Raw genomic sequence first — 14,719 nt, forward strand, 5'->3', positions numbered from 1 at the left:
GGCAGAGGTGCCGCTGCGGTGCCGGGCGGAGGATGGTGCGCGGCGCGCCCGGGGTCCCCCGCCGCCAGAGCCGCAGCGCCGCAGCCCAGCTGGACGAGGCGGGCAGCCGACCCCCGCAGCGGGAGCGGGGCGGGCGGCCGCGGTGAGGCGCGTTGGGCGGAGGGGCGCCAGGGCCGGCGGGGCGCCGCAGCGGCCATGGGGGCCCTGACGAGCCGGCAGCACGCGGGCGTGGAGGAGGTGGACATCCCGTCCAATTCCGTGTACCGCTATCCGCCCAAGTCCGGTGAGGGCCGGGGGAGCGGGAGCGGGGCGGGCAGCGCGTCGGGGGTGCCGCGCGAGGCCGCGACCCGGTGGCCGAGGCGGCTCCCAAACCGTCTTCCGCGCGGGAGGGCGTCGAGGAGGCCGAAGGTCGCTTCCCACCCCGGCGAGGGGCTGCGCTGGCGCCTGCGGGGTCGCCGAGGTCACCCTCCACAGAGGACGTGAGCAGCCTCCATGGTAATCTGCCCTGCGACAGGGACGCGCGCCTGCAGGGATGCGGCGACGCAGGCGGTCCGCGCGCAGGGCTGCGGGCTCCGCATCCGTGCTTGGCACTTGTACCCGGTGCTGCCCCTGGGCTGCCGCTTCCGTGCCTCCGGGAAGCTTCGAGCTGCTTTTCCCGGAGAAGCTTCCTCTGCCTGCTGGAGGAGGAGGCCGAACCGGCGTGCGCAGTGCTGGTGCAGCCCCAGACGCTGTCAGAAAGAAAAGGCACAAGTGTCTCAACAGGAATGTTTGGAGTCTGAGTGTCAGAGGCGCTCGGACGGTCCCTCTGCCGCTCTGGGACTGCGCAGAGGCGTTTGAAATGGATGGAGTTACTGTGTTTGTTTTCAGAAGCGTATACCTATACCTTCGCGCAAAGAGGGATCTGCCTCCAGCCGCTGGGTTATGGCTTCAGCGCTGGAGGTGCAGGAGGATTTTACCCACCGAGGAGAGAGCATCACTAGGTGTCCCGCTGAGTGACAGTCGGCCCGTCGGATCTGCTGGCTCCTGACCCAGCTCGGCTATCTGCTCTTTACCTTTGGTGTTACTCTCCAGACTTGCGGGGACCCATGGCTCCCACCTTGTCTCTAGCCTAGGACCTGATGGGAATTCTGGTGATCTGGGATTGAGGTGTCAGAACTGGAGCTGAGCCGACAGTTTCCTTTTGGTAGAATAAAGACATGTTAATGAGACGAGCTGGTTTCCCAGCAGTAAGTCCAGTTCCTGCCAGGTGAAAGCGGCAGCGGCCAGACAATGAACCTGTCTCCCTGCAGAGTGTCTGCCAGAGCTCTTTTTCTCACTGCTTTTGTGCCAAAGAATGAATCCTTGCAGAGATGGGTATGTTTTAAGAGCTGTGTTAGGTCCAGGACAGTGCTATGGATCGTTAGTATCTTAACAAAACTCTGGCTAATTATGATTTTGTGAAACCAGTGCTAAAGAAGGCACACATCTTGTTTTTTTAGTGGATAAAAATATGCAGTAGGATTTTTGCATTTTTTTTCTTACATCACTTGGCTTTTATTGATCAGGATATCGAGCAAGTTTTGCTGAGCTTGGAGTTTTCAATAGTTTGCTGCCTTACCCTCCTTTAGACTTGATATTTCACAAAGGCAGTTCTCAGAGGGTATCAACGACAACTGTGAACCTCGGATAATGATAGTAAAAGGATAATGGACCAAACCAAAACTTCTTTAATACTTATCCACTCTGCCAGTCTTTAAAAGTTTTACCTAATTATAACTCATATTGTTTTTTTTTTTTTGGGGGGGGGCGGTGATGCTGAGGATTGCACCCAAGGCCTTGTGCAAGTGAGGCAAGCACTCCAGCAACTGAGCTATATTCCCAGCCCCTGTAACTCATTTTTAATCAGAAGTTATGTATGAGAGAAACAGTATAACAGAAAATAAAAATCAGAACATCCATGTTCCAGTCAATACACCTTTATGAACATGAAAACTTGGGGGAGTTTGCATATCTGTGCTCTAGGCCAGAGGCATCTCCACCCATCTGATCCTTAAATTGATCTGGCTCTTTATGAGTTTATAGTGTTTTGGACCTGACAGCATCTGTTGAGTGAATTGGGTCCAGATCCAGATCCGCTCATTTTTTTGGTAAGAATGGAGACCCAGAGAAATGAATTGGTGGGGCTAGGGTCATGTAGCAACTTAGATTTTTTGTTTGTTTGTTTTGGGGATCGAACCCATGACTTGCACATGCTAGGCAAGCGTCCTACTGCTGAACCATATCCCCATCCCTCATGCAGCAAGGTTTTTGGCCTCTGCTTTTTTTTTTTAATAATACTGAAATGGAACCCAGGGTCGGTGTACCATCTGAGCTCCATCGTCAAACCTTTTTATTTATGTATTTATTTTTATTTCAAGGCAGGGTTTCACTAAATTGCCCAGATTGACCTTGAACTTGTGATTCTCCTGCCTCTGCCTCCTGAGTTGCTGAGATTACAGGCGTGTGTGCCACTACACCTGGGTAGTGCCCTTCTTTGTAGCATCATTCTCTGCATTTTACATGGACAATCTTGTCCATGATGATTGTGGAGTGGAGGCTATTCTCTGTAAGAACCAAGGTAAAACTGAAGAGGATTGTCCTTGTTGAGGAATCAGACTGGGTTGATTGTTTTTTTTTCTTTTTGCGTTGGGGTACCAGGGTTTGAACTCAGGGGTATTTGACCACTAAACCCCAACCCCAACCCTATTTGTATTTTTATTTAGAGACAGGGTCTCACTGAGTTACTTAGCACCTTGCTTTTGCTGAGGCTGGCTTTGAACTTTTGATCCTCTTGCCTCAGCCTCCCGAGCTACTGGGATTATAGGCATGTGCCACTGTGCGTGGCTAGACTGGGTTGATTTTAAGAAGTGTCCTTAACCTGCTTATTGATAGTGGAACAAAGCAAAGAGCAGGTCTTAGTTTCTCTAGGTGATGGAACATGCCTAGAGACCAAGTGGAGACCACCCTCTGGCTCTCCAGTACAGAAAGACACATTATCATCTGTTATGTTAGTCATCCTAGGAGAAATTGCTACCCCTTCTTCCCTCCTTCCCTTCCTTAGTTTTTTTTTTTTGGGGGGGAGGGTACTGGGGATTGAACTCAGGGGTACTTGGACACTGAGCCACATCTCCAGCCCTATTTTGTATTTTATTTAGAGACAGGGTCTCTCTGAATTGCTCAGGGCCTTGCTGTTGCTGAGGCTGGCTTTGAACTCAGTCCTCCTGCCGTAGCCTCCCGAACTGCTGGGATTATAGGTGTGTGACACCGCACCAGGCTAAATTAAAAAAAAAAAATATATATATATATAATATGTATATATATATATATGTATATAATATATATGTATATATATATATATTTACTTTTTAATTGTAGGTAGACACAGTAACTTTATTTTTTTGTGGTGCTGAGGATTGAACCCAGTGCTTCACTCATGCTAGGTGAGTGCTTTGCCTTTGAGCCACAACCCAGCCCCCAGCTAAGATTTTTAATGGATATTAATTTTACACGTTGAACTTGAAATATTTAAAAATTACTGAGAATGGCTGATTTCAAGTTGACTTGAGTTCACTATTTTTTGGGGGGGGGCATTGGATATTGAACTCGGGGCCTTGTGCATGCTATGCAAGTGCTCTCCACTGTGGCACATCTCCACCTGACTGGTTTGGGGCATACAGTGAAAGTCTTATTTTCACTACTATTGTCCATCTACCTAGTTCCCCTTCCTCTCCTACATCCCCATTCCTATGCCACCACTGCTGGCTTTTTTCTAATTCTTCTGGAGTTTCTTTTGTAAATACAAACATACATGCTGTTTAGACTGTTCTTTGTTCTTTCACTTTCAGAAATATTGGAGATCTTTTTACATTTTCTCCATATTTGAGAGGTTCCTTGTTCTTTTATTTAAATAGATTTTTTATACCTTTATTCATTTATTTGTTTGTTTTTATATGGTGCTGAGGATCAAACCCAGTGCCTCACACATGCTAGGTGGGTGCTCTATCACTGAGTCCCAACCCCAGCCCCTCCTTGTTCTTTTTAACAACTGCATAATATTTTTCTGGGAGTGTATCATCATCATTATGATGGGGCACTCAACCATTGAGCCATTTTATTTAGAAACAGGGTCTCACTGAGTTGCTTAGCACCTCACCGTTGCCAAGACTGGCTTTGAACTCATGATCCTCCTGAACTCATCAACCTCCTAAACCTCTGGGATTATAGGCATGTGCTACCTCGCCTGGACTCATAATTTTTTTTACACAGTCTTATTGATGAACATTTGGCCTTTTTCAGAATTTTACAGTTGCAAAGAGTACAGCAGTGAATAATGTTATGCATATGTTCTTAGGTGATTGTTAGTTTTGTTAATAAATTTACAAATTTTATTAACCTTTTAAGTAACAGAGGCATGATAGGGATTAGTTTTCTGTACAGTATTTGTTTTCTGTTAGCATAGAGAGCAATTTTTCTTTTTGGTACTGGGGAATTGAACCCAGAGGTCCTTAACCACACATCCCAGCCCCTTTTATTTTATTTTTTTGAGACAAGGTCTCATTAAATTGCTTAGGGTCTTGCTAAATTGCAGAGGCTGGCTTTGAACCTGTGACCCTCATGCCTTAGCCTCCTAGTCCCTGGGATTACAAGTGGGTGCTTTTGCTGCGTTTGGTTGTGACTTTGAACTTTTTGAGTTAGAGGCCATAGATGCTTTAATCCTTATCTAAGATCTTTGCTTCTTCAAAAGCTTATGATCATTTGTTTAGAGATAGTAATTTTTATGCATATGTGCCTACTTTCTGACAGGAGTATCTTCATTAATAGAAGTCATTGGGCCTGCTTTCTGTATCCAGGAAGAAATAAGCATGCTATAAAGACAACTAAATCGGGGATGTGGCTCAAGCGGTAGCGCGATCGCCTGGCATGCGTGCGGCCCGGGTTCGATCCTCACCACCATATACAAAACAAAGATGTTGTGTCCGCCAAAAAATAAAAAATAAATATTAAAATTCTTTCTCTCTCTCTCTCTCTCTCTCCCTCTCCCTCCCTCCCTCCCCCCAAAAAAATAAACAAGTGAAATAAAAGTGTCCAACTACAACTAAATAAAATAAAAAAAGAAATTAAATAAAGGTATTATGTCTATCTACAACTAAAATATAGAAAAAAAAAAAAGACAACTAAATCATGTGAATCAGTACCTCATAAAATTTGGCTAGTTTCTTTATACATATTTGAACAAATTATAAAATACTACTAGTTTATTTTGTGAAGTTTTAAAAAGTAGATCTCATAAAAATTTAGAATGGTAATTAGAATCCTGCCCAGCTAACTTGGTCAACCTTGAATTTTGCTTTGTAGGCCTTTAACTTATTGAATGAACTCTCCCTTATCTCCCTTATCGTGCCTCCCCCCTTATAAAAGGTAATCTCCTTTGTTTAAAATCAGAGGATATTAATCACATCTACATCATCATTCTTGAGATTTTTGTTATTGGAGTACATATATGCTTGTCAAATGGGTCTCTTCCACGGCAAGAGCAGTTTTTAAAAGCATATATAAATCTTTGACTTCCAAATAATTGTAAAAGTTTCTCTTAGCTCTGGGGTGTATCAATTTATTTATTTTTAAATTCTATTTGTTTTTTTTGTGAGAGTGGAGACTGAACCCATGTCTACACACCCCCAGCCCAGTTGTGCATACCATGGGATTTGTTGTTACGTGTACATACACTCACACCAGCACACCATGCACAATAGAACAAAATAGTTTGGCCAGTATCCTTCCCCAGTACTCCACCTCCCTCTTGCCTCCCACCCTTTGTTGCTTTCCTCTATTGATTTCCCTTGGATTTTCATGAGATCTCCCAACTTTCTTCTCTCTAAGCTATATCCCTAGCCCTTTTTACGTCGAGACAGATACTCACCAAGTTGCTAAGGCTGGCCTTAAAATTGTGATCCTCCTGCCTCAGTGTCCTGAGTAGCTGGGATTATAAACCTGTCACCACACCCAGCAACTTATTTATTTAGGGGCTGGGGAATTACCCAGGACCTCACACCTACTAAGTCTGTGTTCTGCCCCTGAGCTACACACCCCCAGACCATTTGTATTATTAATTTTTAACACTTAAAATGTAATAATTCTCTTACTTTTTCTTCTTGGTTTTTTATTTTTGATGATGATAAAGAGGTAAGTTTGGAAAAGAATGAGAGACTAACTATTAGGGATTCTAAAATTCCACTAAGTAATTCCTGACAGTTGGCAGGTATGTTCTTTCTTATTTCTACGTTTTTTTTTTTGTGGTTTTTTTTTTTTTAATTTATAGCTGTAGATGAGCAGAATGCCTTTATTTTATTTGTTTACTTTTATGTGGTGCTGAGGATAGAACCCAGTGCCTCACACATGCTAGGCAAGCACTCTACCACTGAGCTACAGCCCCAGCCCTATTTCTACACTTTTTATTGGTGCATTATAGTTGTACATACCCATGGGATTTGTTGTTAAATGTACATACATGCACACCATGCACAACAGAACAAAATAGTTGGGCCAGTATCGCTCCCCAGTACTTCCCCCTCCCTCCCACCTCCCACCATTAGTCTCTTTCCTCTATTGATTTCCCTTTGATTTTCATGAGATCTGCTCCCAACTGTCTTCTCTCTAACTTCTGCATATGAAAGAAAACATAGATTCCTTGACCTTCTGACTTTGACTTATTTCACTTAATCCATCCATTTTCCTGCAAATGACATAATTTCATTTTTCTTTATGACTGAATAAAACTCCATTGTGTATATATACCACATTTTATTTATCCATCTTTATCCATTTATCCACCTAGGCTGGTTCCATAGTTTGGCTGTTGTGAATTGTGTGGCTATAACATGTATGCATGTATCGTGATGTCTTTAATTCTTCAGGGTAAATACCGAAAAATGGTACAGCTGGGTCATATGGTGGTTCCATGCCTAGTCTTTTGAGGAACCTCCATACTGATTTCTATAGTGGTTGTGCTAACTTACAGTCCCAAGAGTTTTTTCCTCCATATCCTCTCCAGCATTTATTTGCATTCTGGATGACAGCCATGCTGACTGGTGTGAGATGAAATCTTAGTGTGGTTTTGATTTGCGTTTCCCTAATTACTAATGATGTTGAACATTTTTTCATGTATTTGTTGACCATTTGTATTTCTTCTTTTGAGAAGTGTCTGTTTAATTCATTTGCCTTTTTATTAATTGGGTTACAATTCTCTTACTTTTTAAATCCCTATTATTCGTTCTTTATACGTACTTTACTTCATTGAGAGCACACCAATTAATTTTACTTCTTGGTTTTGTCTTAAGATTTAAAGGCTTTGGCTTCTTTATCCAATGGTGTTTTATGTCCTTTTGTTGTGTGGCATTTCTTTTCCCTTTTTCCATATCCTCATGAACACATTAATCAAGCACCTGCTGTATATTATGTATTGTGCTGGTACCAGTGTGTAGATTTTGATCCATGTATTTGTGCTTTGATGCTATGAACAGGAGAATAGAAACCCTGAAATTGAATTTTGTAATTTGTGATGGTACTGAAAACACAGGTATTTGGTGGCTGATATCAGCAGAGTAACAGAACCAACAAGAGATAAAAAGGAGATTTATTTTGAGGACTTGGCATATGTGATGGTGGGGCTGGCAGGTTTGAAATCGCTACAGCAGGCCAGCAGACTGGTAGGATTCCTAGGTTACAGTCTAAAGGCAGAATCCCCTCCTTCCTGGGAAGCCTCAGGTTTTGCTCTTAAAGCCTTCAGTTGATGGAAAGAAGTCCACCCAAATTTTCAAAGGTAATCACCTTTGCTTAGTCAGCTGGTAGAAAGATGTTAATCATATCTACAAAATCCCTCACAACAGCATATAACCTGTGTTTGGACAGACAACTAAGCACCATAGTCTAGCCGTAACAGTCATGGTGGCTTCCTATTTCATTTTTATTAAAAAATGTTTTTTGATACTAGGGTTTGAATCTAGGGTGCTTAACCACTGAGACAGTTCCCCAACTTATTTTTATTTTTTAAAAATATTTTGTTAATTGTAGTTGGACACAAAACCTTTATTTTATTTTTACGTACTTAGGATCGAACCCAGTGCCCCACATGTAAAACAATAAAAAAGTTATACATTCTTTAAAAATCATTCAGCCAGGCCAAGTGCTACACTTCTGTAATCCTAGCTACTTGGGGAGGCTGAAGCGAAGGACCACAAGTTTAAGACCAGCCTGGGCAATTCAGCAAGAACCTGCCTCAAAACAAAAAATAAAAAGGGCTGGAGATGTAGCTCAGTGGTAGAGCACTTAGCATGCACGGGGCCCTGCATTCCATCCTCAGCACAGTAATAATAATAATGATGATGACAATAATAATTTAGAAATTACACTCCTTGCAAAATTTCAGTGCTTATTACTTAGTGCCAGAGGTAGGATGTATGCTTATATAAATAAATAAGAAAACATAATCATGTAGGCTCTATCCCAGGAATACAAAGTCAGTTTAATATTTGGTAATTAATTAATCAATGCTAATGCATCATGTTAATAGAATAAAGGACAGATCACCTCAATAGCTGCAGAAAGGACATTTGACAGAACCACCACCCATCAGTGATAAAATAACTCTCCATGCTAGGAGTGAGAAGGAACTTGCTCACCCTAAGAAAGGGCATTGAAGGAGCATAGGTGTTTCACCTAGGTGAGATACTGGACGCTTTTCTGGTTTTTTGCAAGGGACTTATATTACCTGTATAATTTAAAAAAAAATATTGTTTAGTTATCAATGGACCTTTTATTTTATTTATTTATATGTGGTGCTGAGATTCAAACCCAGTGCCTCACACATGCTAGGCAAGTGCTCCACCACTGAGCCGTAGCTCGAGCTTACCTGTATAATTTTTAAAATAGAAATATGAATGACACAAGCAGCACTCTGGTATTAGAGTTGATGTGAGCTGTTAGAGGTGTTTGGATAGATGTGTTTGGAGAATTTTTAAATTTTTTATTTTTTGTGACCTAAAGCTTAAAGCATGTTATTGTAATGTCATATACATAAGATTTCTCAAATGTGTGAAAATCTGATGGAATTCCATAGCCAGTTTTCCCATAATTTAACTTTATGTGAAATTTAAATGCAATTTATTTCCCTGCAATAATCAAGTGTATAATTCCATCATTCCGAAAGTAAATAGTTCAAGATTAGTATTTTTTTTAAATTTTAATATTTATTTATTTTTTTAGTTCTTGGCAGACACAACATCTTTGTTTGTATGTGGTGCTGAGGATCGAACCCGGGCCGCACGCATGCCAGGCGAGCTTGCTACCGCTTGAGCCACATCCCCAGCCCCAAGATTAGTATTTTTCACCTATAGACAGGCTGTTTGTCAAATTTATTATGCTCTGACCTTAATACAGAAAAATACAAAATGAAGAGCAGATTGACTACAGATCTCACAATAAAAACTCCTTATTAACATTAGATAGTAGTTAAAATCCAAAATTTGCTTGTCTGTTTGTTTTATAAAGTATAAAGTTTTTGATGACTTCACAGAGTTTAAAAATCTTTGGTTTGGAATTGTGTCATGACAGTAAATAAATTACTGTTTCTAGCTGGGTGCAGTAGTGCACGCCTATAATCCCAGCAATTTGGGAGGCTGAGGTAGGAGGATCACAAGTTTGGGCCAGCTTGGGCAACTTAGATCCTGTCTCAAAATATAAAAAGGTCTGAGGATGTGGCTCAGCAATAGAGTACCCCTGGGTTCAATCCCCAGGACCAGGAAAAACAAAACAAAAAACAGTGAGTGGATTGATTTTTTTTTTTCTTTTTTTGAGTGGGAGAAAGTGAGATCTTATTTATCTGAGTAAGCTCTTTGTATACACTAACTTTAATGGACGTTGGCAACTCTCGGTTTATTTCTGTTTTATAAGCCTGATCTTAGAAAATGACTTTTTAAAATTTTTATTCTTTTAAAGAAATGAGGTCTTTCTCTGTTGCCCAGGCTGGCCTTGAACTCCTGGGCTCAAGTGCCTGAGCCTCCAGAGTAGCTGGGACTATATGTGTGCCGTGACCATGCCTGGCAAAAATAATGTTTTATTTTGGTTTTGGGGGCTGGATATTGCACCTGGGGTGCTTTACCACTAAGCCACATCCCCAGACCTTATTTATTTATTTATTTTGGTACTGGGGATTTAACTCAGGGGCGCTTTACCACTGAGATACAGTCCCAGCCCGTTTTTTTTTTTTTTTTTAAATTTTGAGACAGGGTCTCACTAAGTTGCTTAAGACCTTGCTAAGTTGCTGAGGCTGGCTTTGAACTTTTGATCCTCCTGCCTCAGTCTCCCAAATTTCTGAGAATACAGGCATGTGCCACCATGACCATCAAAAATGGCATTTTGAGGCTGGGCGTGGTGGAATACATCTGTAATCTCAGCTGGGAGGCTGAGGCAGGAGAATCCCAAGTTTGAAGCCAGCCAGCCTCAGTAGTTTAACAAGGCCCTAAGCAATTTAGTGAGACCCTGTCTCTAAATAAAATATCAAAAGGGCTGGGGACATGGTTTAATTACCAAAAAATAAAATAAAATAAAATAAAGTTGGTCTAGGTGCTTGCTTCCCTGGGATCTCTCTTTCTTTCTCTCTCTTTTTTAAGAGATATACCAGATTTTCAAGATCTTTTTAATGATTTTTTTTAAGTTGTAGGAGGACACACTACCTTTATTTTATTTATTTATTTATATGTGGTGCTGAGGATCGAACCCAGGGCCTCGCACATGCTAGGTGAGTGCTCTACCGCTGAGCCACAACCCAGCCCTCAATATTTTTTTTAAAACATTTATTCTTTAGTTGTAGGTGGACACAATACCTTTATTTAATTTTCATGTGGTGCTGAGGGTTGAACTCAGTGCCTCACACATGCTAGGCGGGCACTTTTCCTCTGAGCCACAAACCCAGCCCCTCAAGATTTTGTTTTTTGCTTTTTTTCAATTATAAAAATAGTAGATATTTATTTTAAAACACTAAAACAATTCAGAGAGAAAAAAAAAGAATCACCATAAAAGGTTTCCATGCGGAGGCAACCACTATTAACATTTTAGTGAAACTTCTTTTAGGAATCAATCCAAATATATACAAAAGGCTTAAATTAGTGGATATTACTATAGCTGTTCTTTTTTAACGTGTGTGTGTGTGTGTGTGTGTGTGTGTGTATTCTTTTTTGTACCAGAGATTGGACTCAGGGGCACTATACCCCCAATTGAGTCTTATCCTCAGCCCTATTTTGTTTTTGATTTAGAGACAGGGTCTCACTCAATATTACTGAGGCTGGCTTCGAACTTGTGATTCACCTGTCTCAGCCTCCTGTCTCAGCTTTCCAAACTGATGGGATTATAAGCATGTGCCAGCTAACTTGTATCTTTTGCTCATTAAATATTGTTGGTATCTTTCCTTGTAAATGTAAAATTATATTGACTTAAAAAAGTCTCTTGGTACTGGGGATTTAGCCCAGGGGAGCTTTACCACTGAGCCACATCCCCAGTCCTTTTTTTATACTTTATTTTGAGATAGGGCCTTGCTAACTGGCCCAGGCTGGCTTCAAATTTGTGATGCTCCCGTCTCTACTTCTCAGTTGCTGGTATTAATAGTATGTGCTGCATTGACATTGTTGGCAGTTGCATGGCATTCGATTGACAGATTTATTAAAATAGGTTCCCTATTGATGGACATTTATTTAAGGTGTTTTTAGATGAGATCTTAAAACATTGTGTGTGGTCAGACCCACCTGGTATCTTGGCAGAGTAAACTGTGCTCTTCCTCTCTTGGTCTGGAACTGTAGGAGCTTTGAGGGGCTCTGGAAGTTTTTTGTTTCAAAAACATTGAATTGATCTTTATAGTTTCTGTTATTGGCCTTTAGTCAGTATCGGGTTTTCTTATGCTACCAGTATACTCGTTTCCTTATGATGGGGCTTTGGAAAGCCATGTAGTAATTGTGGGTATGTTTAAAACACTGCATTTTCTAAAATTTTTACCTACATCCAGGGGTCCTTTTCTTTTGTTTGTAAAAATATTAAAGGCAGTGTAGTCCATGTGTTTTTTGTTTTGTTCCATAATTTATTCTGGAGAAGGACCCTAAATATTGAAATTACTCTTCTTCCACTAGACAAGTAAAGCAAAATATTTCAAGTTAATGTGGAAAGCCAAGTTTCTTGAGGTAAAGGGTCTGATGTGTTCTTTTTTTTTTTTAAATATTTATTATTTTTTAGTTTTCGGCGGACACAACATCTTTGTTTGTATGTGGTGCTGAGGATCGAACCTGGGCCGCACGCATGCCAGGCGAGCACGCTACCGTTTGAGCCACATCCCCAGCCCCTGATGTGTTCTTGTTGGCATCTTCAGGGAGGAAAAAACCTAGACTTTATCAGGTTCAACATCTTATCATCTAACGCACTGTTGCTTTTTTCCCTATTACAATACAGGAAAAGGAAAAAAAAAACACAGATTCTGTGCATGCACTTGGCTTTTCTTCCACATATATATGAGATAATACCCATATTCATATTAAAATTATATAGCTGGATGCTGTGGTACACACCTGTATTCTCAGTAACTTGGGAGGCTGAGGCTACAGGTTTGCAAATTCAAGGCCAGCCTAGGCAACTTAGTGAGACCCTATCTCAAATTAAAATACAAAAAGAGCTGGGGATATAACTCAGTGGTTGAGCACCCTGGGTTCAATCCCAGTACCAATCCCCCAAAACAAACAAACAAAATGTGTATGGGAGTGTGTGCATGGAGGGGTGTTGGTTTTTACCCCTCCCTGCCCTCCTTGTTCTTTGCGTCTCTCCAATGGTCAGACAGGGGATTTGGAGCTGGCCAGACTTTGGGTTGAAACCTGGCCTCTTTCTGCTGCTGCTTCTTGGCCATGGGACTTTGCACAAGTCACTGAACTCTTTCCAACTGAAGAGTGGGCAAAAGTGTCATGTATCTCACAGGTGACATTTAAGAGGGATATTTTTGGTAAAGTCTTACAACTTCCTTTTCATACATGAAGATTACAGCTAAGATTCAAATGACAACAAAATAATCTGACTTGTGCCAAATTCCTCCTCCTTATAAGAGTTTAATTGAGGTGAAAGCCACATCACATAAAATTAATCATTTTAAAGTGAACAGTTGCGTGGCATGCTGTACATTCTCAGGGTTGCCCAGCTACCATCTCTAGTCCAAACATTTCATCACCTCAAAAAGAACTCAGCTGCCCATTAAGCAGTTCCTCTTTATTCTCCTGTGCTCCAGCCCCTGACCACCACCACCTTGCTCTCTTTCCATGGATCTACCAATTCTGGACATTTCAGATACATGTTATTAGGCACTGTGACCTTTTGTGTCTGGCCTCTGATTCAGGGTTTCAAGGTCCTTCCATGCTGTCCAGCCCATTAGTACTTCATTCCTCCTTTTGACTGAGTGATAGTGCATTGTGTGGACGTTCCATGCTATGTATGGCCGCTCACCTGTTGACGGACACTTGGATTATTTACACCTTTGGGCTATTGTGCATAGTGCTTTTAATCATAATATCATATGATTTCTGTGCCCTTTGTTTTCTTGTTTCTTTTTTGGTGGGGTGGGTACCAGGTATTGAACCCAGGAACCCTTAACCACAGAGTCACATCAAGAATCAATGAAAGAGCATAGACAATAGCTAGGACCGGGGAAAGTCCTGGACTTTTCTGATTGTATGCTGTAGACTATGTGGAAATAAAAGGTGATTAAGGAAAGGTTCCTGCTTTGAGTTGTCTGTTGCTGTACTGCCCGCCTTTGTAATATGTTCACTGAGGTACCTGGTCATTTGTCTTTTGGCGTGTTCCACATTCCATATTTTCTGACTGACTCCTTGAACTGTTATTAAGCATATTCTCTTCTATTTTCTTTAAGCTGGTGGTTGAATTCAGAACCTTGATCAAATTTGTTTTCTTCTTACAGCTTTAGAAGTGCATGTATATATATGTGTTTGGCAAAATGACTTTGTTGTATTCTTTACCACTAGGTCCATATCTGGTTGGACAGGGGCCAGCAATGATTTGTTCAGTGTTGTAAAACCATGACATTTTTTTATTCCTCTTTGTTTTTTAGTTGGCATATTACTGTAACGAGAAATATTCCCTCTTCTGTTAGTTGGTTGCTCACCCAGAGGTACAGTTTACATAGGAAGAGTGAGATAGATGTTTAATGCCTTCTCTTTACGTACCAGTTTTCAAAATAGTCAGCCATCTATATCCATGGGATTCAACCAACTGTGGATCTCGAACACAAAGGAAAAAAGGGCACTGAACATGTGCAAATTTTTCTTGTCATCATTCCCTAAAAATACAGTATGACACACGTATTGAGATAGCATGTACATTGTAGTTGGAATTAGAAGTAACCTAGAGATGATTTATAGTCTGTGGGAGGATGTATGTAGGGCATGTGCAAATAATATGACAATTCATTTCCCAGTGAATCAGGAAGCTAGGGCAGGAGGATAGAAATTTTGAGGCCAGCCTCAGCAACATAGTGAGGCCCTTAGTATCTTAGTGAGACTCTGTCTCAAAAAATAAAAAGGGCTGGGTTATGGTACTCCTGGATTCGGTCCCCAGTACCAAAAACAAACAGAGACATTTTATGTAAGGGTCTTAAGCATTTGTG

At 41.3% G+C, this 14,719-nt stretch overlaps 2 protein-coding genes across 6 annotated transcripts in view; one reads left to right on the forward strand and one right to left on the reverse strand.

Moving 5' to 3' along the window:
- Positions 1-375, reverse strand: part of Ubald2 (UBA like domain containing 2) — a 23,791-nt gene extending 23,416 nt beyond the window's left edge. Inside the window, exon 1 of the mRNA XM_048797823.1 lies at positions 313-375. The gene's annotated coding sequence lies outside the window, so the exon portion shown is untranslated. The remainder of the gene's footprint in view (positions 1-312) is intronic.
- The window catches only part of Rnf157 (ring finger protein 157), a 69,254-nt gene continuing 54,535 nt past the window's right edge, over positions 1-14,719 (forward strand). For 4 of the 5 annotated variants that reach the window (XM_015504148.2, XM_015504151.2, XM_048797821.1 and 1 more), the window contains exon 1: positions 149-283. In XM_015504148.2, the coding sequence (XP_015359634.1) occupies positions 196-283 (88 nt within the window). In that variant the 5' untranslated portion in view covers positions 149-195. Of the gene's footprint in view, positions 284-14,719 lie in introns of all 5 variants that reach the window. The other variant, XM_015504150.2, reaches the window with a different exon arrangement.

This window comes from Marmota marmota, unplaced genomic scaffold (genome assembly GCF_001458135.2).
Source record: "Marmota marmota marmota unplaced genomic scaffold, marMar, whole genome shotgun sequence".
NCBI lineage: Eukaryota > Metazoa > Chordata > Mammalia > Rodentia > Sciuridae > Marmota > Marmota marmota.